At 38.7% G+C, this 26,618-nt stretch overlaps 1 protein-coding gene across 5 annotated transcripts in view; it reads left to right on the forward strand.

The window, feature by feature from the left end:
• Positions 1 to 2,405: 2,405 nt before the first annotated feature.
• RTEL1 (regulator of telomere elongation helicase 1) overlaps positions 2,406 to 26,618 on the forward strand; it is a 44,022-nt gene continuing 19,809 nt past the window's right edge. For 4 of the 5 annotated variants that reach the window (XR_014572940.1, XM_083801071.1, XM_083801073.1 and 1 more), the window contains exons 1-24: positions 2,406 to 2,549; positions 2,817 to 2,935; positions 3,872 to 4,070; positions 4,440 to 4,533; positions 5,406 to 5,487; positions 6,124 to 6,184; positions 6,642 to 6,717; positions 7,437 to 7,521; positions 7,885 to 7,950; positions 8,729 to 8,882; positions 9,200 to 9,238; positions 9,952 to 10,030; positions 10,821 to 10,918; positions 11,381 to 11,436; positions 13,264 to 13,338; positions 14,347 to 14,425; positions 17,921 to 18,053; positions 18,210 to 18,323; positions 20,599 to 20,639; positions 21,073 to 21,158; positions 21,848 to 21,925; positions 23,270 to 23,347; positions 25,154 to 25,297; positions 26,016 to 26,131. Coding sequence is in view for 4 of the 5 variants with exons in the window: in XM_083801071.1 (XP_083657197.1) it covers positions 2,834 to 2,935; positions 3,872 to 4,070; positions 4,440 to 4,533; positions 5,406 to 5,487; positions 6,124 to 6,184; positions 6,642 to 6,717; positions 7,437 to 7,521; positions 7,885 to 7,950; positions 8,729 to 8,882; positions 9,200 to 9,238; positions 9,952 to 10,030; positions 10,821 to 10,918; positions 11,381 to 11,436; positions 13,264 to 13,338; positions 14,347 to 14,425; positions 17,921 to 18,053; positions 18,210 to 18,323; positions 20,599 to 20,639; positions 21,073 to 21,158; positions 21,848 to 21,925; positions 23,270 to 23,347; positions 25,154 to 25,297; positions 26,016 to 26,131 (2,135 nt within the window). In the remaining variant the exon portion in view is untranslated. Of the gene's footprint in view, positions 2,550 to 2,816; positions 2,936 to 3,871; positions 4,071 to 4,439; positions 4,534 to 5,405; positions 5,488 to 6,123; positions 6,185 to 6,641; positions 6,718 to 7,436; positions 7,522 to 7,884; positions 7,951 to 8,728; positions 8,883 to 9,199; positions 9,239 to 9,951; positions 10,031 to 10,820; positions 10,919 to 11,380; positions 11,437 to 13,263; positions 13,339 to 14,346; positions 14,426 to 17,920; positions 18,054 to 18,209; positions 18,324 to 20,598; positions 20,640 to 21,072; positions 21,159 to 21,847; positions 21,926 to 23,269; positions 23,348 to 25,153; positions 25,298 to 26,015; positions 26,132 to 26,618 lie in introns of those variants that run through there. The other variant, XM_083801074.1, reaches the window with a different exon arrangement.

The raw sequence follows: 26,618 nt of genomic DNA on the forward strand, positions 1-26,618 counted from the left end.
TATCTATCGTGTGCACTTGAGAAATGAGGCCAAGTCACACAAAGGGTCTGGACGGGGAAGAAGAGTTGTGCTAATTCAGTCACATAAAGGTGTAAAGCAAGCCATGAATCCAGGTCACCCCGGGGTGCTCAGCTACAACTGGCAGCGCGTGTACAAAAGTCAGCAGTGCAAGGGCAGATGGCTGAGCAACTACAAATGGTAAAGAAGAAATTTTGAAAACATGAAGCTGTGAGCTCTGGTCCAGTGATTGCCATACAGCTTCCACCAGGTCACTAATCCCACCTGCTTCAGCTTCTTCATCTGCGAAACGGGCATTTACTTACTTTCCTAATGACGGGATGATTGTGTGAAAATTTGAGCGTCAAAGAGGAAAGCAGTTTTGTTGTTTTCCAACAGTGGAGAGACAGCAAGGCTCTGGATTATCTGGACTCAAAAGAACCCAATAATTATGTGGCCAAACTAAAGTTTTAGATGGTTGCTACGGGAACCATTACATATCCCCAGAAGGACAAGGTATGGCAACTTAATCCTCTCCTATCTGAAAGGAGAAAAATATCTTTCCCACCAAGAGCAGCAGTTTTATGGTCAGTTGCTGCTGCTCTTCAAACTCTCTTACCCCATTCCTCAAGATTCTTGCTTGTCTGGGAAGGGAAGTCCTGCATAGGTGGCCTCTGAACAAAAATGAGGATTATCCACTTTGTACTCCTGCACTGTACAAGCTTTCTGCCTGCAGGACTCTCTGCAGTTCAGTCACTCATACATCCGCTCCCCTACACAGGATCACCTTTTTCAAGGTTTTTCTTCTGCACATTTCTTTCCTTGAAGGCACAACTTCAAATGAAAAAAAAAGTTCATCCAAGATCACCATCCACTAATTTGAGCAAGCAGGGAGGAACCGCATTAAGCCTGTATTTCCTCGTCTTAGCATGTAGAGACTGCTAAAGGTGTTGGGACAGGCCTGCCATATAATCACTGTTCTGACCTTTCTTTTTACTTAAAAAACTTCCTTTTCTCTCTCTTCCTCCTCCTCCAAACTCTTGCTTTGGATTTTGTCCTAGGGAGCCAGACACCAGCGTGACAGTCCAGGCATAAAACCAATGCCTTTACTTGTCCTGTCTGTGTCACAAAGTAAACTAGTTTTTTTATGTTCTAGTTTTGGTAAACCTTCACAATTCTTCGGCAAACTTAATTGAGAAAAAAAGGTCTCTCTCTGAGCTTACAAGGCTTTGTTTTCTCTGCTCGTAGTTTTCAGAATGGTTGGGTGCAGCGCTGACAGGCAGGCTTGCCGATGCCGGCACTGCAGACTTGGTCAAGTAAGGTAAATGGTGCAGAGAAACAACCCTCCAGAAGGATAAGGAGCACTTAGCCAGTGCTGACTCATTTGCCCCTGGACACTGGCGCATCTGCTGACTCACGCTCCTTTTTGGGTTTGGTAGCCTTCCAGCTCTTCTCTCTAAAGGTAACATTGCTTAAATCAACATTACTTAAATAGCAGTTAAAATAATCGGATTTTATGCAGTACTGATATTATTCTTCAGCGTAGTAAGGCTATGTTTAAATGAAATAATGACAATATTCCATATATTTGCGATCAGTTTTATGCCTTTATTCCCCATTATAAATCTCACTCACTGTCATGGCATTTTACAGTTTTTATGAAGTCATTTCATTTGCAGCTTAATCTTGCACGATGGGTATCGAGTTAAAGAGTTCACACAGTCAGAAGCATGAACAAAATTAGTTGTTACATTTAGCATGGAGCACTGAGAAGTACTGAAGGAATAACTCTGAACTCTGTAGCCCATTAACCATAATTAAAGACAATTTACAAGCCAGGCAAGTTCAACTCAAGAAATTTAAAGGCTGGCAAACAAAACACACCAGCAAACCCATAACTGAACACAGGGAAGACACAGAATAGACCAGAAACTTGAGATCAGATTATATAACACTCGCATTTAAGGTCTGCTCCCTTTAATGGTTAAATATTTGAACACTTCTGCATACAAACACTACCCCTAGCAGGGAATAGGTTTTTTTTTTTTTTTTTTAATAGGGAAAATTACAGTGCAGCAAGCTGCCTCCTGTTCTGCATGTGCAGTGTCCACCTCGCGGTGTGGGGAGCTGCAGGAACACAGACGGGCACGGGATATCGGCCTCCCACCTCCCCCCTCACAAAACCGTGCTTTTGTGACACCTGGGGAAACAGACAAACCGCGCCCTCAACGTTTATTCCCACACCGCGCGGTTTGCTGGCACCCTACGCACACAGAAACCCCTTCGACGGCCTCTCTGAGGCCGAGGGGCCCGGAGCGGAGCCCGGCGGGACGGGAAGGCCCCGGTGACGGGCAGGCCCCCAGCCCCCAGCGCCGCCGGCCCCAGCCCGGGTCCCTCAGGGCCCAGCCGGCGCCCCCCCACAACCAAGGCCCCGTTCCCTTGGCAACGGCGCAGGCCTGGCGGCGGCGCCCCGCCGGAAGTGTCGCAGGACGCACGGGGCGGAAGTGGGGGCGTGTAGACGGGCGCGGGGATTCCGAACGGCGGAGCGGAGGGTGAGCAGCGGGAGCCGCGCTTCCGGGGGCGTTATCATGGCAACAGCGATGGGGCCGCGACCGGGACCGGGAATGGGGGCTGGGAGCCGGGAGAGGGGGGGGGTCCCGGGGCTGTTGGCTGCACCGGCTCGGCCCGGCCCCGTGTGCCCGCGCTCCCCCGGGCCAGGCGGCGGCGGCTGCTGGCGGCGGGACCGGGGCTCGGGGCCGGGCCCGAGGCGGTACGCGGCCCGTCGGCGGGGCGAGTGACGAGGCTGCGCTCCGCTGCAGGCCCCCCTTCGGTGAGGATGCCCAGGATCACGCTGAACGGCGTCCCGGTGGATTTCCCCTTCCAGCCGTACAAGTGCCAGGAGGTGTACATGGCCAAGGTGCTCGAGTGCCTGCAGAAGGTGAGTTCTCCCCCCAGGAATCATAGAGTCACAGAACCATAGAATATCCCGAGTTGGAAGGGACCCACAAGGATCATTGAGCCCAGCTCCTGGCACCGCACAGGTCAGCCCAAAAATTCAGGCCATGTGACAAGCCTCGGTTCCTGCCCGTGGCGCAGGGCAGCTCCGTGGCACTTTGCTTCCTTCATGCGCTTTGGTTCATCTGCTAAGAAACCATCGCTATTCAGGTTTCCTTTTTGTTGTCTGTATGCTGCCTTTTTAAAGCCCTCTCTGACTATTTTACTTCTACTGCATGCCACCTTTTTAAAATCTATTTTACTTCTACTTTTATTTTAGTATGCGGTTATTAAATACTCAGAAATGTGCAGATGATGGTCACTGTAATCATAGCTAGGATATTTCTGCCTAACCTGGAACAATAAAGGAATACTAAGTGAGTAGTATTGTAAACTGTAAGATTGCTTTGTGCTTTAAAATTGTAAGGTTCAGTAAGATTAGGTGTTTAAAAGTGGACCTGCTTGCAAAAAGTTCTGCCAAAGCTGTGACGTGAGGCGTAGCCTTCATTCTAAAGGAAATAAGCAGTCTGCAATCTGAGCCATTTTGGGGTCTTGCAATAACATCTAATATCTTCATGTATTTTTAGCTCAAATAGAATTCGTTCTAGTTACTCTAGGAGTGGGGAGTTCTTCTGCTAAATAGAGGTTAATAGGTTGGGCTTTACTAAGTTGATTAGAGTGCCCTGCAGGTCGGGCATTTATAAAAGCTCTGTGTGAAGTACGTATTGTTTGTCTGTGTGGTATAGTTTACCAGATACTGATTGCGCTTTTACTGAGGAAAATGTAGTCCAGCACAATGACCTGTTCTAGTTGAATCTCGTTGCTAGTTACTCTTCTTTTTTTTTTTTTTCCTTTTTTATTTTATTTCTCTTCAATAAAGAAGGTAAATGGCATTCTGGAGAGCCCTACAGGTACAGGAAAGACGCTCTGCCTGCTGTGTTCCACCCTGGCCTGGCGGGAGCACTTTAAAGATACTATCTCAGCCCGCAAAATTGCACAGCGTATGAATGGAGTCGAGCTCTTTCCTGACAGACCCATGTCATCCTGGGGTAATGCTGCCACGGATGCTGATGTCCCAAGTACGTACTTTGACTTTTATGCTCAGGGGGAATGATGCAGGAATGTTAGTGAACGCTTGCTTTTATCTATCGCTCCTAGAAAGTATGGAATTATAAAAGCCATGGAGGCATTGTTTAGCAGCTGCCGCGCAGATTCACACTGTTTTACAGATTTCAAAGGTGTTCTGTGTATTTTTAATTTTCTTAGAGCACTAGAAATCCATTTAGCTCATTTTCTGTGTATGGATAGTTGTATGACAAAAGTTCTTGCTGTCTCTACAAGGCAAATTGTTACCACAGCACCGGCTGGGAAAGGAGACTAACAGTATCTTGTGTTCTTCTTGGTGTGTTAATAATGTTTTTCTGATTTGTTTTCCCTCTGTTTGGCAGCTTATTACACTGACATTCCTAAAATAATTTATGCATCCAGAACGCACTCACAACTTACACAGGTCATTAATGAATTGAAGAACACAGTCTACAGGTAATTACAATTTAGGATAATGCTCCTTTTCAAAGAGAAGGTGGAGAAAATCCCTGTTTTAATTGTTGTTGAATTTATGTGCATATAAATTTATGAATGTTTAAAAAAAAAGATACTCACTGAAATGTAGTTCTCTTAATGTGCATGTGTACAACCTGGAGTTCTTTGATATGTTTTTTTTTTTTTCTCATTCAATCCTAGAATTTCCTGAATTCAGTCTGGTTTCGGTTCTTCACACATTTGCTTCTAATATTCCTTTTTTTTTTCCCCTTTTAAGATAGTGGGAAGCTATTACAAAGTTGAACTCCTTAAGAATGAAGTAAATCCACAAAGAACTTTGTTTTGTTGTACCGATGTCTGTCACAGCATTCAGCTGTTGGCATGAGTGACAGCGTGCAACTGAGCCTTTTGGATCTGCAGAAATAATTGGTTTATATGCTTCTTGTGAAGATACAACCTTGTAATAAGGAGGAAAAAAAAGTGTTATGAATGATTACAGAGCATTAATTCCTGCGATAATCTTTTCATAACAGTGACTGCTGCCTCTTGAATGGCTTGTAATAGGTGACAGCCCCAGCTTGTTTGGCTGAACTGTCATAACAGAACCCAGATTCTACAGTGGATGATGTAAGCTGCTACTCATTACCTCCCACTGTTACCAGGAGAAATATAGTACCATAAAGTCAAAAATATATATATAGCTGTTACAAACATGCTCTTATTGATTCTGATTCTGACCCTTGTTTTATTGCTCATCTATTTCTCGTGAACTTTTCACATTTGAGATATTAAACCCAGCCTAGGCATGTACAACTGTGTTCTTCTTTCTTGCTTTATTTTTAACATCAGTTTTGTGTATTCTGTTTGAACAGGCCAAAGATATGTGTTTTGGGTTCCAGAGAGCAGCTTTGCATCAATAGTGAAGTGAAACGACAAGAGAGCAACCACGTGCAGGTGAAAATAAGCATAATAAGAACACGCAATATTTTTTCTTTTTTAATTTATTTATTGACATAAAGTGTGTAATTCACAACTTTGACATTCTTTTATTACATTATTTTTATTATTAGGCTGTAGTGAAAGGTACTAGTTGTTTTTCATGTATTTGGAGGAACTTGCCATATCTATTTTAATTAGTGCAAAATTTAATTCTGCATTTTTGGTAACATTTTCCATCCAGAGGAGGATGTGATTGTATAGAACACGAGAGATGATTAATAGTTTGCAATTTACTGTCTGGTCTACCACTTAAGTGTTTTTCAGTGGCAATAACAATTTCAAAATAATGCTTCAGTGATTGGTTTGCTTGTTATTTTTATGAGTAATATCAAAAACTACTCTCTTGAAAAATATTTGCGGCAAAATATAACCAAACTCCATGCAAGCATGTGAGTGTTCTGTGCCACATAAAAAAAGAGTGTAACTTTTAAGGGGAATAGAGGGATTCATGTTTTTAAAACTAAAGAATTGTGATTAGCATATATTTATTAGCTGGTATTACAGAAAACCAATAACTCTTCACCCCTTAAGTTGCTTTTCAACACTTGGCAAGCTGTGCTACTGTTGTATAAAATATGCGATTTTTTACAGATCTATATGTGCCGAATGAAAGTGATGACTCGTTCTTGTCATTTTTATAACAATGTAGAAGGTAAGTTTGGGTGTGGAGATAAAGCGCTATTTTTTGGGAGGGATTTATTTGCTAGACAGGTAGAGAAGTTTGAAAGAGCTGGCATAGTCTGCATTTGTGTGTGATATGCATATGTGTGTGAGTTTTGCTCTGCGTTGATGTCTTTCAAGAACCAAATAGTAAGAAGTGGATGAGTGTGGTGACAGGTAACAACAAATATTTGCGTGATATTGTCATGTAAAGAAAAAGGTTCTTCACTGAGAGGGTGGTTGGGCACTGGAACAGGCTCCCCAGGGAAGTGGTCATGGCAGCAAGACTATTGGAGTTCAAGAAGTGTTTGGACACTCAGACATGATTATTTATTTATTTATTTATTTTATTGGGTGGGCCTGCGTGGATCCTTGTGGGTCCCTTCCAACTCAGGATATTCTATGATCTTTACTTAAGTTTGTGGTCGTAATGTTACAACTTTTCACAGAAAAGAGTACAGAGAAAGAACTGGTCAATTCGATCATGGATATTGAAGACTTGATTAAAAATGGAAACAAGCATAGGTAAATGTTCCCCTCTGATTTTTCTCCTCATTGGTGAAAACTATTCATCGGCTTAGTTTTATAAATACCTTGGTATTAATTGGACATACACTAAAGTAGCAGAGCAACAATAAGAGCAAAGTGAAGCGGATAAATACGTTGCACAGAGACAGCTTCCAACAAAATCCTATCTACATCAGAGCCGTTTTCATCACACAGCAGTTTATTTCAATTCTTACTTCTGTAAAGACTGAGTCAGATCAGCATCAGGATCACCAGTATTTTAATTCTTGTTTGAGTAGAGGCTGTCAATATTATCTGATATGATGAATATTGCAATTGTCTTTCAGATTTAAGAGGATGGGGTGACTGACTTGTTGAGATAAAATAATCCAGTCCAGCATTTACTTTTAGCTTTAAGGGTTGAAAGGATAATGGAGTAATGAATGCCACTCTTTCTCCTTTAATTTCTTTTTATTCTCTTTGTTTTTCCGAGTTTGTAGTTCTGTATGCACAACTAGGCATTATTTTCTATGCTTCTTTTTACTTATGTTGTATGAGTAGAGCTAATCATGTGCCCTAAAATCAAACATGCCAGTTTCAGTTCCTGTAGAAGCTGATTAGAAATCACTGAGAGCATGAAACATAGTACAGGAATGTTGGATGCACTCTAATATTTCTGGAAGTATTACCCAATAACTTGTGCTACTTTTTTTTTCCTTTTTTTTTTTTTTAAACAGAGCTTGTCCTTATTATCTCTCTCGAAGCCTGAAGCAGCAGGCGGATATTATTTTTATGCCTTACAACTATTTACTAGACTCAAAGGTAACATATATCTTTGTATTAAAATGTGATTTTTTTCATATATTTATTTCACATTGGCTTTTAGTGGATAAGCTGTGAAGAATGGATGCATAGCAAGCAAGTGTATTGCACAAATGTTTTGTTCTTTATTACAATCTCAGTTTTAACCTCTGTGAACTTTTGTGATGCATTTTATCACCTTAATTTCTGTATTAAGCGGTTCTGTGGTTTATATAATAGGTAGCCACAGCAATTATTTGCTGTTTTCTCAAACAAAACAAAACAAAAAACAAATCTATACCTTGAGCTATTTTCTTAGTTAATCAAATCCGTATTTCTCTGTGGCCTTTATTTCCATTCCGTCATTCTCTTTCTCATCTTCAGAGCCGAAGAGCGCACAACTTAGACCTGAAGGGGACCGTGGTAATACTTGATGAAGCTCACAATGTGGTAAGTTGTTTCTGCTCTGTTACCATTTTTCAAGCTTCATCCAAAAAAGAAAAACAGACCACTGCTGTATTACAAATAGTCTGTAAAATCCGTACCCGGCTATTTCTGTTGTTAACGCCAATTATCTTGAATATTTTTTGTTTCCATTACAGTTACAGCTTTCTAGTTTAATTAACAGTCTTTTGACACTACTGTGATTTTCTACAAGGTGGTAGTGTTTTCCTGAAGGGTAGATCTCCCAATTTATACGGGTGCTCATTTTCTTGTTTAAAGAGTTCTTGACGGTGTAAGAAAACATGGAAGCTCGTTCTTAAAGCTCAACCACATCAGTTGTCCAAGTGCAGTAGATGACAAACATGACTCTTGTCATATTGCCAAGTCTTCAGTCCTGAAGACAAAAAAAAAAAGTGCTGCCTTATGAGACCTTCCTCTTTGTTGGCTCAAAACTTGACATTAAAGGATGTCAAGAAAAATCTATAAGCAGCAACATTAAGGACACAAAGGCCTATTAAAACTAAAAGTGATTTTGATGGCGCTGATTTGCTGCTAGATGGAAGATATCCAACTACCGGTAATGCAGAAAAGGGAAAAGCGTTTGGCAAAAAGGATGCTTAGTAGTAATCAAAGTCTTCAGGTTTTTGAAAATGTCCTCTGGCCTGAGCTGGAGATCAGAAAGGAAGTCAAGTCTGGTCATCTATGATCTATTTATCTTTGAAATTGCCTGAGCAAATAGCACATTGTGCACTCCAAATAATGCTTCCATTCCTTGATATTTTAGGAGAAGTTGTGTGAAGAGTCATCTTCTTTTGACTTGACAGCCTACGATTTGGCTTCAGCAATTGATACTTTAAATATACTACTGGAAGAACAAGCCAAAGCAATTCAGCAGAAAGAAGTAAATGCCGAGTTCAGTATGGAGGTGGACAATTCAGGTGTGTTGACAACAACAAAAACTGTTTCACTGGGAAGTAGAACTAGAAAATAACTAGAAGTTTCTGGAAAACTGACTCTCAGTAGTAGATAAATTATTGTTCATTACTAATGTCAGACAAACAGGTAAAGCTTTGGCTAAACCAATGTGATGTAAGGGGTCTTTCATGAGAAAGAGAGCAGTGAGTGGAATACAGAAGATGTCTTTCTGTATGCACAGACCTAGACTTCATATCCATCATTTTTGAAAAGGCTAAAAGAAACTAGGAATGAAACAGGCATGAAACATCCTTTTTGAAATCTTTCATTTCTTCACCAGGGCTGAACATGGAACTTGAAGATCTAGCAAAGATAAAAAGTAAGTTTCCTTTTTGTGTGTGTTGTTAAAAATTGTTGAAACAATTTCAAAAGGCAATTTGGCCAACAACTATAAATCAGGTTCATGTAGCATTTCTGTTGACGTCTGCACATAACTGAGAAATTCACGTAAGTTTTAAGTTGTGTCTTTTTTTTCTGAGCATTTTGTGGAATGTTTAGTTGCAGTTACTTCCCCTGAAGGTGAGAGCATTGCCAGATGAGGGCATCGCTCCGTTCTTTGCCAGAAGTTCCCTTATTTTCTAATCTTGTCAATGTGCTGGCAATATATTAGTTGCATTCTTTTGCTGTAAGAATGTGATGCTACGTAGCAATCATAGTGAGGGCTTGAGATATCTAATGTTTGCAAAGCATTTCCACGAACAACTTTCCCCATCTATGGAGAAGAATTTAAAATGTAGCTTACAACTGTATCTTATGAGTATCACAGGCAATCTGAGAGTTGAGGTCATAGGAACTTGTTAAAGTTTTATAAAATATTTAGACCTGATATCTAGGAAATTGTTCTTAATCATCTTGATTTGTTTACAGGATCAAGAAAACAGCTAGATTGCTGTCTTTAAGGCAGTTCTCACTTGTTTCAGTAGAGGGAGCCACTAACTTATGTAATAAAGTCTGATTGAAAAATGGGGTTCAGATGAGTCCCCAAAGTGAGTTCATGAACCCTAAATTTTTTCTCTTTTGGTTCCTTCAAAGAAATTCTTCTTCAGCTGGAAAGTGCTATTGATGAAGTGGAGTTGCCACCAAATAAAAATGGAGTCACCAAAGGTGGAAGGTAATTTCATCTCAGTAATATGTTTGCATGTTAAAAGAACAATAAATTCTAAACACAGATTAAACTTGAGTCTAGTGTGAGCTTCTAGCCTGTGAAATTAGTTCTTTGTATTTACATGGCAAACCTGCAATGGGACAAACAGTGAGTATATGAATAGTATCAGCAGGTGTTAGGATTGGTAGTAATATTCTAATTTCTGGGAATAATGTTTATTTAAGGGTCTGGGTTTTCTTAAATCATCTTTCTGCAGCAATTGTTTGTGATGGAACTCCCTTCTCTAAGAGTGGAAAATTCTATGCTGAGTGTGCCCCTAGGTATTCTGAACTGGAAGAAGCTTCTCACTATTTCTTTCAAATTTGACATTATAATTTAAGCTGAGGTACTAATGCTGCAGTCGTTTGATTTGAGGTATCCCAGAGCTCTGTAAGTCCGCTTCTAAACTAATGCATGTTGTACGCTGTAAAGAAACCATAGAGATTGCATGTAAAACTTTTTCTAATTTAATGTATTATAGTTAATTAATTAGATAATTAATACGCGTGTTGTAAATAAATCATGAAAAATGTAAAGGATGTGATCAGTATGCCTTCTGTCACGTCCATGTTATCTGCTATCTTTATGACCAAATACTTATTTACATTCCCATATTTTTTTCATTTTTACAGAGAGACAAGAACATGTTTTGCTACTAGATGGTGAAATTGTTCTTGCTGTAAAAGAATAGTAATTGTGTCCGTGTGATTATTTACGATGTTTACTGATTTGAGCTTTTTTTCTTTCTAAATTGCAGCTACATCTTTGATCTGTTTGCGAAGGCCCAAATAACATTCCAGACCAAATCCTCACTCCTGGAGTCACTAGAGCAGATTTTACAGTTTCTTTCAAGCCGTAAGTGTAAATTTGTTAGTCATTTCACTTGGACTTTTCTCTCTAATTTAAGTAATTGGAAGCTTGTATTGTTTGGGGGGAAGAGGATAAAGTCATCGTTGTATTTAAATTATAAAACTCTTAAAAACTAAAATCTGACTCTGAGGACCTCTGTCATTTTATTAAGTTTGGCTGCTAGGTCCTTTTTTTTTGGGAAATTTAAGTCCGTTCACTCAACAGAATTTTAAGAAACCGAGTTTAGCTTCCTAATGTGGAAGAAACATGAAACTTACTTTGGAATGCCAGTTTTATGTTTCTTCTTGCATCTGGAATAATGATGAAAAACTTGAAATAATTTATTTGCTTCAGATAGTATTTTCAAGTTGTGTTCACAGGGTGCTGTGCTGTTTAGATGCACGCATTTGTATATATCCGTACCGTATATTTGTGTGTTAAAAGTGATCATGGTGTTCTTCTCTGTAGGTACTGGGGTATTTGTCAATACATCTGGACTGCATAAGCTTTCAGATATTATCCAGGTAAATAACTAACGTTGCAGCTACATAAGCCTGAAAGATGGAGGAGTTGGTTTAAAAAAAGTGCGATACCATTAAAGGGATCAATCTTATTCGTGATTATGCATATACTTGAGCATTGATGGAAGTGTACAGGTTTTTAGTTGCTGCCTAATGAGATGATCTACTTTGATTTTTACCCAGTTTTTTTTTTTTGTAGTTTTGTTGTCCCTTTTTGGAGTTGTTAAATTTATCTGGTTTTAGCCACCACCAGGTGGAGCTGTATTATTGAGCAGCGCACGCTTGAGCAGCAGTGTTTGGGAATGTGAGATCTTGTAAAAGATCAAGACAGGCTAAGGTAAAAAAGCAAACAAAAATTGTTTTTTTTTCTCCCACTTAATTATTAAATTAAAGGATCAGTAAAATAAAACTCCTTTCAGTGCCACAGGAACTGAATGTTCGAAGCGTGCGGGTACACGTCTGGTGCTGTCAATACTCTCACTATTGTGCAGTTACAAAATATCAATTATGGGCCCAGTTTTTCACATAAAATGAGAAGGTGCAATGGACCAGTGGCTTGACGTTCAATTTCTAGCTTTCCTCTGAAGTTGATCAAAGCTCTGATGTTTCTGAGTCATTCTTGAATAATAAAGTTTAAAGAACTTAATGTTCAAATAGCATTTTAGCTATACCGTTACATATTAGAAAATCTGCTGACATTTGGGATACAGTTCACTGTATTCCTGCAATTCGGTAATTCTAGAGCCTGAAATCTGTCGCTGCCTGAGTCACTGGAGGTCTTTCGATGAAAGCTAAGATCTCTTTTCATCTACTGCTGAGAACATGCACATGGACAGTTACTGCAAATTATCTGCCACATAAAAATATCTCAGGATAACAAATTACCAAATATGACTAGGTTACAGTCAGTGTCTTGCTTGGTAAAACAGCACTTTCTTCTTACAGAGCTCTGACTTCAACAGTTAACTTAGTACCAGCTTTTTAAAAAATTATTATTTTTTTATTTATTTAAAAATGATTTTTCTTTTAAAAGAATACTTACTAAAATTGTTATTGTAAATACTGTCTTTGGCTATATTTTAGAAGCTTATTTTTCCAGGAATTCTGTTTTTTTTTTTTTTTTCTGACTAGTGGAGAACATCATTCTTATTGTAACTAGCTAATATTTTTGTGAGCTTGGATAATTCCTTTTAGATGTCTGAAGAAATTTTGTTTAGAAAAATTAACAGAAGTTATAAATATTTGAGAAACACAGCTGTTTTCATGAAATGCCGTATGTTTGAAAGATCATCATCCTTAGTCATAAGACATCATGTACAGGAAAAGATAACAAGCATAATTCTGTTCTGTTAGACTTTTTTTCATTTAAAATATGGACAAATAAATATGCTTACCACTTGATTTTTCTCTAGGCAGAGTATGATTAACGTAGGGTATCATGACTGAAATTTTCAACTGAGGGGATTCTAAAAGTTCTTTTACACATGGTTGTGACTCTGTAATCTCTTGAGTATGCAATGTGGTTATGTTCATCAACAGCCAGAACTCAAGTACAGTGTGAATAATAATACTGTCATTTGTATGGTTTGAATATATTTAGATACTGGCTTGTATTTTTTGTGGTAATGAGAAAGTTAAGTGGGTAGCAGAAATTGCCTGTAAAAATGTATTCAACATTTTCCGCTTTTATTAAGTAACAGAAGCAAGGAGATATAGTTACAGTTATCCCTACAGTGATTTTTCTGGAGATACTTCTTGGTACAAAAATATGTTAGGGATTTTGTTGGCAACCGTTGTTAAAAGTTCTGTTTCTTTATGTCCATTTTCCAGACAGTATTCAACATCAGTCCTCCAGAAGGCACAACAAGTTTTGTGCCACCTCAGTCGATATCCAAATACTATAAGGTATGGAAAGCTTTGTGACTCCTGCATTTTTCCGTAGTGGCATTTCATGCTTGTGCTTAGTGTATTCAAACTGAGAAGGATGCGGATAGTATTGCAAATTATGGTGTTGGCTATAAGGGGGGTATGCAAGTTCTTCCAGAAAAAAAAACAACAAAGGAAATGTGGTTAGTTTAGGCCCTATGGAAAAAGGGGATCTACACAGCAATTTTTAAATAAACTTTTTTGTTTTATCTAAAATGAAATAAGAAAAGTGCAGAAAATGTGAATTATTAAAATGTTGATACTGCGTATTATGCAAGAATTAGTGTATTCTGCCAGCAAACTGATCTCTTGGCTGACTCATATTTTGCAGTACCATTTGTGAAGGAGTTCTTCATAAGGCTTGAGTGAAATTTCCTCCTCTTCTCTCAGTAAAAACAATCAGAGTTTGAAAAATTATTTTACTTTAACCTAATACCAACCAAGTACAGTACAGCCATTCAGAAAAACCAAACCCAAAGTCCTTATTTAGATACAGTTTGGGACTCATCAACTGTGGTGCTATAATGAGTTTTAGGAACAGATCTTGTTTTAAGTCAAAAGTAAATTTCATATTAAGTTGAAGACTTAAGGCTGTTCTTGTTGTCAGATAAAGGAAGTCTTTCTAGTGCAACAATACTTTTTCTAGCTTACAAGTTACAATCTGGTAGACAATACCCAAGTAATTGTGGTGTTTATTTTTGTTCAGGGCAGCCCATGACATACTGCTTCCATAAACTGACTGAAAATGGCTGTTTAAGTGGTGATAGGCTTCTTTGCTCCTTGTCAGGTGCATTATGACAGACTAGAAACAAAACATGAAAGATGGATAGGAAGTTATATAACCTTATTAGTAGTATAAAATGACATTAATTACATTAACTAACCTTAACTTAACCTTACCTTAACGTAACCTAGCTTTTTTGAGGGATGAAGTGCAAGTTCGTTTTTGCAGCAGTCTCTAGGAGCGTCACTGTTATTTTCCTTCAGGTACACATTCATCTGGATAACGGTAATCAGAAGAAGCAGAAGACAAATGTCTGGGATTCGTCAGCTGCAAAAAAACAAGGTATAGGACTCGTACTCTGGCAGGCTTACACAAAAGCTGCATTGAATTCTACTCAACTGCTCCTTTTGATTCAAATAAGGGAAAGCAATTGATGACATCCCGATCTGCATTTTAGTCATTTGCTGTAATAGAAGGAGGCATGGGGCATTCGTGTTGTCCTGGAGCTCTCTCTAGAGCAGGGTAGATTTTTAAGGCTTTGAGACTTTGATAAGTTTAAAGAGTTTTAGAATTGCTTCAGCATGTTTCTTTCCAATTTTCTAAGTACAGCTCCGCGGTGGATATGATGACTCTAGGAGGCGCTTTTCACTTGTGTGGTTACTTCTAAAGGCAAGGTGACATAAGCAATCTCAATATAAAATATGCTTTTACCAGTGCTGCTGTGTGCACTTTGCGTTGGAGTTCTTCTAGTACAGTTATTCCAATGAAAGAAAATCATCTTCATTATAGAACAGCTGATTGTATGGGTGTAAAGAAGGTCTTCAGACCATCGTAAGAATAGGAAATCCTTGAGGATTGACATTGAAGTTTAGGAAACGTTCTGAGACCCTCATATGAGCTATATTTCTCTCTATTACTGTGTTGTGTTAAATGCAAAATTAGTATTGCTAAGGCTGTAACTACCTTTTTACAAGAAGATTGATGTATAGATATGGTACTGAAAATGTGTGCCAAAGGTTTTATACGAGTAAATTCACTGAAAGTTCTTAATTGTTGAAAGTTCTCTGTTGAAATTGATCAAATATAGTGGAGGAGCTATAGTTGGTTGGCTTATTCTGAAGCTCTGTAGCAAAGAGCTTTGTGTTTTGTTTTGTGTTTATTTATTTATTTATTTATTTTTATTTTTTGTTAATAGATAGTTGGCTGGAAAACATTCATAAACCATTTCATAAATATTTTCTGATTAAAGAAGAGAGACGCAGATCTTTTTGCCTAAGCCTTCTTTAACAGAATACTCTCCAAAGACCTTTGTAAATACCTTGCCTCATAACTATCTACTTAATTATTCAATGAAATGCTCTTGAGAACGTATGTATTTATTTCACAGAAGTCCTTTCTTAAGGGCAAAAGTGACTTTTTTCAAAGAATGATTTTTCCAGATTTTTTTTCTTCCACATAATGTCCCCATAAGTGTTTCCACAACGTAAGTGCTCCCTTCACTGTTCTGAACAGAGAAACGTGGTGTTTGGTAATCTGCAGATACTATTTTCCTGAGGTATTGCTCAATCAGAGTTTCAAGTTACAGGAATAATTTTAAGTAGATTTTTCTAAGTATGTGTGCAGGGAAGGGCTAACAGAAACACTAGGCTTAATGCATAATCTGGAGGATTTTCGATCAGAAATGATACAAAGCAGTGACACAGTTCTTCTGTAATCTAGCAAGCACATATGGATATGTCTGCTTTTCAAATCCAAACAATATTCACAAATACATATGCAACAGGCTAGCGCTGTGTTGAGACTTGCATTATGTACAGAGGCCATTGAGGACTGATCAGATCTCCAGTTTCCCTGTAGTGGTGTAGCAGACTCTATAGGAATGCTGCAAAACTCTTTAGAACAGCTCTTTTTAAAGGATTTTATAGAAATGATTCACTTGGTCATAATTCTCTATAAATTGTGACTGATGAGGGGAAATGACATAGCTTGGGATAGCTGGTAACATTTCTGCCCTAGCTACCCATCCTGCGTACGGATGCCACTGAACTGCTGCATGTACGTTAAAATAAAATGCTTTTACTTTTGGTTTGCTATAAATCATCATGTCGTAAACTACTAGCAAACCATTTATCCCTGGATTAACTGTCCTTGTACCAGGAATGGAACAAGCTGCTGCAGAGATCTACCTTGTGTAGCACCCAAGCTTCCTGCTAGTGATTGGGACTTCTAAAAACAGGTTAACGTTGTTAACCTTGAAGACGTAATAGTAGAGCACCAGGCTGAAAAATGTACTACAATTCCAGCTTCTCCAAGAACTGGGGAATTGATGCCTGGCAGTCATCGTGCAGGGCTGCAGAGAAGTATATTTCAAATCGAGTGCTGGTGAGGCAAATGTGAGTGGTTGGTGCCACTTCTAGGCCATCCCATACCAGTTGCTTTTATGCTGGAATTTCTTACGCTTCTGACATGAGTGACCCTGTTGTGTGTAGATACTTACTGGCCTGTCCTGGCTCCTGCCCTGGAGCGTGTCCAGAGAAGAGGTAGGAAGCTGGTGAAGGGTCTGGAACACAAGACTTAGGAGAAGCAGCTGAGGGAACTGGGGTTGTTTGGCTTGGAGAAGAGGAGGCTCAGGGGAGACCTTATTGCTCTCTACAACTACCTGAAAGGAAGATAACCAGTGATAGGACTAGAGGGAATGACCTCAAGTTGCACCAGGGGAAGTTCAGGTTGGAAATGAGGAGACATCTGTCTGGATTTGCCCAAATGAGATGGAAGGATAAAGCTTTAGCTTAAAATAAATGTTCTCCCTTGTAAATCTAAGCAGTAAGTGACTCACTGGGGACATATTACTGGGGATTTCCTGAAACTGTCGGCCCCTTGTTGGAAAGAGAGTCTTTGGATGAAGCATGTATACATCTAAATGACACACACATGATATGTGGATGCTAGATTTCTTACTGAATTAAGCTTTTGGATTCTGTTTTGCGTGATTAATGTTTCATTTGTCTGCTCTTGTTCTTGACATAGGCGATCATTTCCTTTTCTGGTTCTTTTGGATGTCTCTGAAAAGCTGATGCTAAGTTTTCAGCGAGGCCACCAATTGTACAGCTGTAAGCTGAGCAATGAGAGAAATCAGTAGTGTGGTTAACCTGCTTTTCTTTATATCCTTTGTGTTGATAATTTATAGTATGCCAGATTTTCAGTGTGGCACATATTTCTATATCCGTATCCCACAAAAGATTTGAGCAAAAGTTGAAGGGTTTGGCAGTTGGGTGTGAGAAAATGGAAAGACTGTGTGAAAACTTCTTAGCCTTTGGAAATTCCTGACGGAGAAAGATTTCTTTTCAACCAAGTGCAGGGGTGGAAGTATTTTTGAGTAACTTCAGTCATTTGTCCTTTATCCCAGTATTCTACAGTTCTTCTACCATGCTTCTGCTTCCAGTTGTCAGTGACAGCAGAAAATGGATCAGTGGATGGAGGACGAAGTAGTTTTATCTACTCAATCTGCCTGTTATTTGCTGACAGAAAGTTCTGATGCTCTGTCTTTTCTATAACAACCTTCTGACTAAAATGTAATCTACTTAAGGTGTGAATGAGCAGTGACCTTTTAAACTGTTTTGAATTACCATAATAATTAAATTTGAAAAGACAAAAGCAAAGCACACATACATCTGGAATTTTAGCTTCATATGCTGGTCTCTTTAGTTTTAGAAGTTTAAATGCTGCTGTGTGCTATATCCTAAGAATTAGTCATGAATTATAATATGACTAATTCATATTCATGATTTTTCCTCTATACAGGCTTGCTTCTTAGTGTTTTCTCTTTATTTGATACAGGAAAGACCTTAAGCTATTGGTGTTTCAGTCCTGGATATAGCATGCATGATCTTGTTCGACAAGGAGTCAGGACGATTATCCTTACCAGTGGGACTCTTTCCCCACTCTCCTCATTTACAATGGAAATGCAAATGTAAGTACCTAGGTGTGTAAACAGTTACCGTACTGAAAATGTATCATTTGAACTCATTTTTTGTTGTATCTCAGGATTTCTGAGTGTTCTGGACTGGTAGCTAGTAGGGAATCATAGAGTGAGTATGACTTGGGTCTTGTTTTCCTGTTTCTTCAGCCCTTTTCCTGTTAGCTTGGAGAATCCTCATGTTATTGATAAACACCAGCTCTGGGTTGGAATCATTCCCAAAGGACCTGATGGAGCCGTGCTCACTTCTACTTATGAAAGGAGGTAAAGCAGGATTCCACATACAAGTTCACTGGGGTCATGGTTCTTACATTTTGGGTCCTTGAAGGAAGACTCTAGTGAAATTAGTGATCTCTGTAGTTGTTTTCTTGGATAAGCACTGTGCTGAATAACAACACCATTTAATCACTACTGTAGCAAGTTTAGAAGTGGAAGGCTTGAAGGGATTGAGTGTCAGGGCACAGAGTGCACTAAGAGTCCTTAATGGCCCTGCTCAGCCTTGAGAGGCCTCCGCCCACAGATCAGGAGTGGAGCATGGGCTCAGGAGTTCCACTTAAGTTCAGGCCAAGGCCTTCGGTCCATGCCCACACTGCTGTAGAAGTATGTCTCCAGCTCTGTCATAACCACACCTGGCTGTCAGCCCCATTGATCTGACCCTGACTTGCTGATCGACTTCCTGACCTTGTCCTTGTCACTGTGGACCTTCCTCACCACCACTGGACTGTGACACTTAATGTCATTGGACCTGATCCTGGTTTATGGACTTCCATTCCTGGCTTGACCTTGGACCTTCCCCATCACCATGACTTTGCCTGATGATCTGGACTTGAGCCTGACTACTCCATCTGAGTCTTTCCTGCTTGCCTTGCTCTGTTAGTTTGGCAGGGCCCCTGCCCTGCATGCCTACATATCATGCTCAGGTACCACCTTCATTCCTGTTGCGGAGCAGCCCACACTCGCTGACATGGAGCCCCATGCTAAATTTATTTGCTGAAAGCTTAATTGACTTGAAAAATGGCTGGCCTTTGCAACAGCTATTTTTGTATTTAAAGTTTGTTGTCATGATCAGTCTCCATCTCTGCAGTGCCTTCTTAAGAAAAACATATCCAAATCGTTGTCAAGATTTTCATCATTTTTTCTTTCTTTTCTCTGGTCTTTCATCACTTTGTCCGTGTCTTTCTTTTCTTCATAATAAACTGCTTCTTCTTCTGCAGCTTTTGCTTTTTCCATAAAAGAAATAAAAATGCTGCCAGCGAGGAATGCCAGAGCATATAAGTTCATTGTATATTGACTTCTCTTCCATAATGTAATGATCTCATTGGCATCTCAGCATATCATTTTAAGATGTAGTTTCGTGCTTTGGTGTACATAGCAGATGGTTCTGTGCTCTGACGTTACTAAAGAGCGGCATGGCCTTTGAGCCAGTACTGTGTTTAGGGTTGTCACCCTTCTATAGTACTTTGAAATGAGGATAGCTCCTTCCATATGATATACGTGTTCTATCATTTAATTTTCTTCCTATTTTTTTTAAGTTGTCACATTCTTAAATCTCTTTCAGTTTCGACATTATATCTAAAGCTCTGCCTGAGAATTCTGTGATTTTGCCAGCTGCAGGCCTGACTTGCTCTTTTTCAGCAGTATAGAGAGATCCAAAAATGAATCTAAAAAAAGTTTTTACTGCAAAAAAGGGAAAAATCCCAAACGTTCCGCAGAATTGGAAAGGGACTCAACAACTGTAACTGATTTTCACAGAGAAGCAGCAGCAGTCTGGAAAACCCTCAGACTGTCCTTTTCATTTTCAGAATCTTAGCATAACGTTTCATTTAATTTGCTGAAGATACTGTCTCTTGAGTAGGAATGGCTGGGGAATGCACAGTGTTAGGTGTGTCTTGACAGCTAGTGCTATTGGTATTTACAGCTCTTGCAAACATAAATCTGTGGGTTTTTTTCCTTGCATATTTAAGTTTCCTGGGAAAAAAAAAGTATGCGGATCTACATGGAACTAAAAAGAAAGAAACGTAAAGGCATGAGGGAACAGGTGACATTTTAGTCAGCGCTGGAAGAAACAGATAAATCCTACTCATTGTAGAGCAGTACATTTTCAATCAAATTAAGTGATTCACTCAGTAAACAACAACCATAGCAACCAAATTCACTCTTTTTGCCCCCCAAGCCTCACCACGCCTAGTTCACCAATAATTGTTTTTAATAGTTGTAATGTTAGTCAGGCTTCAGAGCGTCTACAGACTTTTCTGGCAGAACTTTCACTCCTAACGTTAGTATTAATCATAAAACTCATATGGCTGCATGTTTCTGCTTGTTACATGTTGATAATATTGAAGCTTAGATCATCTTCAGTGCCAATGATAAGATTTATAGTAATAGCGTCATGTAGCTGGTATTACTAATACTGTGTGTTTGGCACGGGTGACTGGGAGTATGGATGTGCTATTTTAGATGAATATCAGGAGGTTAATTTGCATAAAAAAAATGGAGAGGAGGAAATACAATGATGGTACTTGACTATTCTTGTTTGTAGGTTTTCAGAGGACTATTTATCTTCTCTGGGGAAAACAATTGGTAAGTGAGGTGTGTAGATTTCAGAAACAGACTGTTGTACAGCATTTTTAGAAAATTATTGGAGGGTATCTGAAATGTTAAAGATCTGAAAATAGGTCCTGCTGTCGCATTTGAAAATACAGCAGGGAATGTTGTATCTCTTTGTCTAGGCTTTTGTTGTACTCATAACATGTTTTATCCCGTTAACGCTACACTTTAGAAAACCTGTAACACTAACTTTTGCAACAACAAAGTCTGAAGTTTATACCTTGACAACAAGGTTATTGAAATTATTTTTTTTAAATTAACTTCTAATACACCAAATTTAATGTCAAGAAAGCAGAAAAGATTTTGGAGAGAAGCCATGTTGTTGATCTAATTTTCTTGCACAGCCTATGCTCTCTGTTCCAGGAGAAAACTGCTCTGAACTCTACGTTTCCCTATCTTGTTGCAGGTAATCTTGTGCGAGTTGTACCTCATGGACTGTTGGTGTTCTTTCCATCATATCCTGTCATGGATAAGAGCTTGGAATATTGGAGAGTATGTTAATTGTTGTCCGTTTATAGGTGACTTAGTTGCACACTTCAGACCATTTGTATTTACGCTAACTATGCTCATTAAAAATTCTTTGTTAATAAGTAATTATGAAATCCAGAAAGTAAAAAGTCCGAGTAAGGAGGAGTAATACATTAGTACATTGTCTGATCTGGTCTCAGAGTTCATTTAATTTCACCACGCTACTTTTTACTAAACCTCCAAATTATAGTTTGTTCAAGTGTTTCAGCTTTTGAGAGGAAAAAAAAAATCCCAGGATGAATCTTTTTCTTTATTTTTAATTTGTAGCCATTGCAACTGTGATTTTTGTAACAGCTTTGTTCATGACTTGAGTGTCTCTAGTGAGATTTGACAGAAAAGTTCTGCTTTATATGCTCCTTCTCCTTAAAAGTGAATGCTGGGACAAAGGTATCATAATAACAATTTTTTTTAAAGTGAATTGTTTTATTCATAACGCAGGGTGGGTCTCTGAGAAGTCAGTGTTAGGAACTTGCAAGTTGGAATTAGAATTGTGTGTTTCTGCACCCATCTCCTCATATGTTTGGCAAGAGCAGAACAGATGGTGAGAGACATCTGTGATGACTGCCCCTGACCATTTCCTTTCCCATGGTCGTTTCTGGTATACGTCTCCTTTCACATGAGCATTTCTAATATGTTCATTATCTGTTTAACAGAAGCATGATTTTGCTAAAAGAATAGAGGAAGTGAAGCCAATATTTGTGGAACCCAAGCATAAAGGAAGCTTTGCAGAGGTTGGTAATTTGCATTACATAGCTGTAACGTTTCCACAAGCTATTATGATATTTAAATACCTTCTCTAACATGTGCTTAGGTGCTAACTGCATGTTCCTAGGATAAAATTAAAATGCTCCAAGTGCTTCTTTGGACTATAATTTTTCTATTCATCTTTCCTTTACTCTTTCACCTAATTGTGCAGGGTACAGGCTTCCTTTGAAATCCAGTGATGTGTAACAGCAGCTAACATGCACATGTATTGAGTAATTGACATAGTAGAAAGCTGTCACTTCAGTAGCTGGCATCGTTGGTTTGTGGACCATTTCCTCCCACCTTGTCATGATTTGGATGTTTATCGAATTGTGCAGTACCTGTGTGATTAAAGATGCTTTTAAGTACCAGATTGGTACTAATGTTTGTGCAAGGGCTCTCTCCCCAGAGAAAGAGAGAAAGAGACCAGATATTTATTACTGTTGGGACAAATTTCTGAGAATTTTCTTTGCTCCATAAAATTAACTTTGAATTCTTACCTTTAGAAACAATTTTTAATAAAAGTGGTTTAGTTTGGAAACACTAGAATACAAAACATTCTGGACAACTTCCTTTGCTAAAAAGATGGACACACAACTAAACAATGTAGCATAACGCAAAAATAGGAGTAGCACCAGAAGATGGTAGGTAGGATTTGTTCTGATTTTTCTCTGAACCAGTATTGAGGGTACCTCATGTATTTTGTCCTGTTAGTGAACTGTTAAAGGAGATTCTCGACCTAGATTGCTGTAGTTTATGGATTTTACCTCTCTAACCTCAGGGTCAACATTAATTTTATAGGCTGACTTTATTAAAATGCAGTTTCTTCATAGGGAAAAAATGTTTATCTGCTTTTGTGGTCTCTGCTTGCTAGTGAATCATGTTCTGTTGAATATTATTTGAGATCCTGTCCCAACTTTCTAAATTATTGAAAATTCCACGCTTTTCCTGCTTTATTCTTGTTTATTGATAGCTGCTCTGTTTGGCTCTAAGAGTAAGTAATATCCTTGAATTGTATTTGTTGTCTGCCAATTTTATTCAGGGATTTGTAGAAGCACAGGGCAGTCCATAGTCTACCTTCCCATCAGAAGTATCCGATACCAGTCTTTTATGCATCCCTATCTGTAGTCTAGATTTGACTGTAACATAAAGGTTTTGATGACCAAATGGCTTCTCATATTTGCAATTAGTAAAAGTAAACAAAATGGTACTAAGCCAAATTAATCATATTTTACATCTTGGTGGACAAGTCAAGTTTACCTAGTACAGGTTTCTATTTATGCAGATGCAAATGTTAATACCATTTTTACTTAAACTACTTTATCTTTTAGGTAATGGATGCATACTATGATAAAATTGTCTGTCCTAAGTCCAACGGAGCTGCTTTTTTTGCAGTATGTCGGGGGAAGGTAATGTAATTGAGAATTTATTTTATCTGAGATCAGATTATGTAGTGGACAGGACATCATTTGGGATTTAAGAAGAACATTTGTGTTATGTGACTGTAGTTATATGTGGGAAAAAAAAAGAAGGGAAATGGGATGCCCTGAAGCCTTTCCAAATTTATGTCAAGTATATGTATGTTTTATTTCCTGTTCTTATCAAAGGGATACACCTCTGAGTTCTTTAAGGGGGATGAGCATCACGACACGCTTCCTGTTGGCTGCTCACAGCAAAACTTGACTCATCAGATGAGAACAGGAGTTTAGGAGGAGGATTAGAAGAAACAACTGCAGTCAATCATGTTATAACAACACTGCTGACAACTAAAAAGCATTGCTCAATTTTAAAGATGGGATTTTTAGTATGTTCAGGTCCCCAGGGAATATTTGGTGACCTTTCATTTACATTTAACAGTGTTGGTAAGTTGATCTGTGATACGAGTGGAAATATTTGCCAAGTCACAAATTACTCCCAGAGTCTTTTTGCTGCTGCCTGCTGTCTACCAAAAGAAACTTGACTCAACATCTTTTGAACCTTCAGTCCTTTTCATCAAAGTAGCTGTTGGATCAGTTAAGAAAAACTACTGTTCTTTTTGGCTGGGACTCTAGTAAATGGACTCTGTTGTCCTTCCAACAATACTATGTCACCCTCAGAGGAATGGAGTCTTTGGAGAGATCATGCTTTTCAGTAGTGCACAATTGAAGGATAGGCTATTTTGTTTATTGTAGACAAAGAGTTAATAGTATGACTTCAAACTTGGAAATATCAGAGAAGATAAACCAAAAGAGCCATGTTGTCAAAAGCTACCTAAAACTAGCTCCCTTCTCAGCCATTGCTTCAAGATTCCCTTTGATGTTATTGCTCAGATTCTATGTTGACAGTATGTTTTAGCTAACTTTTTCTGTTCTCGCTTTCCTGAAAGAAACCTAGAAAACCAGTCCTTTTTATAAAGAGGAGATTCTAGGACAGTTGCTCTAGTTCTTTTACTAGTTTAGGGAATGTGGTAAAACTGATAGCATGCACTGTCATCCATCTGGAGCTGTGCTTTCTCTTCTTGTTGATTGTGCTGGTTTAAGCAGACTAGAGTTGGTCGTTCTACCCCATCCATCCATGATACTATACTCTACCACAGCTGTTTATGCAGCATGGTAAATGAGATGGGAAAATGATTCAGCTGAAGAAAAAACTTTTTTTTTCCCAAAAATTATTTTTGTCTGTTCAATTCTCTGATTTTGTTCACTGGTTTGCCAGCATAGCATGGGACATAAGCATGCACAAGGCCGTGAGTGACGACAACTTCTTGTACAGATGTAAGCAGCACATCTGGTGAATATGAAGTTAGAATATGCTGGTTTCTGAGCAGATTTCTGGTAACTTTCCATTTCTGCTTTGAAATGATTCTGTTCATTTTTAATGTCAAAGAAGGTTAGCCATGTTCTTATTCCATCTTGTTAACAATTCAGGGTATGGAATGTTTAAATAGATGTATTGAGTGACATTTCAGACATCTTCTGAATATAGCTGTTCTGCTTATCCAGGAATAAGACATATTCCTTAATGGTATTGGCTGAGGTATAATTTGTCAGGGCTTCCTAGAGGAAAAAGCCAAGTTTAAAGTCCTGGTAATAAAAGCAAAACGTCTGGTTGAACTATTCTTAATGCATTGCACTTGGCTAGGAGTTTAATGTAATGGAGAGAAAGGGCCTGTAACTGCTGAACATCTCTGAAATGTCAATTCAAATCACGTTGGTAATTAAAAACACTCTTTTCAGGCCAGTGAAGGCTTGGACTTCGCAGACATAAATGGGCGAGGAGTCATCATTACTGGGCTTCCATTTCCTCCTTGTATGGAGCCCAGAGTTGTTTTAAAGATGCAGTTCCTGGATGAAATGAAAAGAAGCTGTGTGGGTGCACAGGTAATAATGGGCAGTTCTTAACTGTTGGCTACTTGTAGGTTTGTTGTGTCTTTCTTTCTCCCTCTGTGGAACTTGGCTTTTCTTATCCTCCCAGCCTTGTGGAACCATGAATATCAAAACAGTCAGACAACCCTGGGAGTCTGTCACAAGCATATTCACATTTTTCTGATAAGGGTTTCAAATTCTGTCTCCACCGACACGGTTGCAATCAAACAGAGGCTCCAAAGAACGGTGTAATTAAAATTTCAGTTGAAGTCTTTGCGTGTACGTCATCCGTGTAGCTTTCTGAGGGAATTGTTTCACCTAGAAAGAGGATGGGCAAGAAAAATTGCTTGTGCTGGCTGGTTTGTTTGTGGGTTAATTTTTTTGGTATTGCTTCAGGCATAAGAATGAATGGCATTATAAATCTAGTATATTATCCTGCAAGATAGCTCTTAAGTATTAAATAATATGGTCAGTCTGTTGTAGTATAAAAGCTCTCAGTGCATCATATTCTAAATAGCTCCTTGAGTTGTATATTACTAGTTGAGTCTTCTGTGTCCCATAAGCCAGGTGTGATGTTTGAGGCAAAGTATTTGGCTTTCCTAGGCTTTTAGAGATTGCTGGGAAGATCTTACTGATATTTTTTTTTAGTGATTTAGAAAGAAATAATGACTGTACATCATGGAGAATGTTTCACCTGGTAAATAATGTTAATTCTTTTTCCCACCAATTGCAGTATTTATCTGGGCGTGAGTGGTACAATCAGCAAGCTTCCCGGGCTGTTAATCAGGCTATCGGCAGGGTCATCAGACATCGCCAGGACTATGGTGCTATTTTTCTGTGTGACCACAGGTGAAATCTTGGCTCTGGAACATAAACACGTCAATATCTTTATATCCCAATTTGTGTTTGTATATTGTATGTAAATGTGTTGACGTTACTCTTCGGAGAAGGCTACAGTTCATAAGTAATTAAATGATTTTATTTAATGGGTAAGATGATTATTTTCTTAAAGTAGTTCAGTTATTTGTTATCTTCTGCTCACAAAATATACTGTCTTGGAGCTGCAGAAAGCTTAATGGTATTACTGCAAAACAAGCTAACTTGCTGAATTTATGTTTGTAAGTCTTTTGAAAGAAAAAACAAAATTCTCACGGCAAGAGTTAGAATTTCACCCCATGCTACTGGAAATCATGTGATTGCAACTTAAGTTTTACGTTTTCTCCATCTCTCATTTGAGAAGGCAGATACCAGAAGTACAGTTTTGGAGAGGAGGAGGAGGAAAATATGGAAAGATTATATTGCTGAAACAACAATTCTTCAATTGATAGCCTTCAAT

The sequence above is a fragment of the Anser anser genome (assembly GCF_964211835.1).
Source record: "Anser anser genome assembly, chromosome: 16".
NCBI lineage: Eukaryota > Metazoa > Chordata > Aves > Anseriformes > Anatidae > Anser > Anser anser.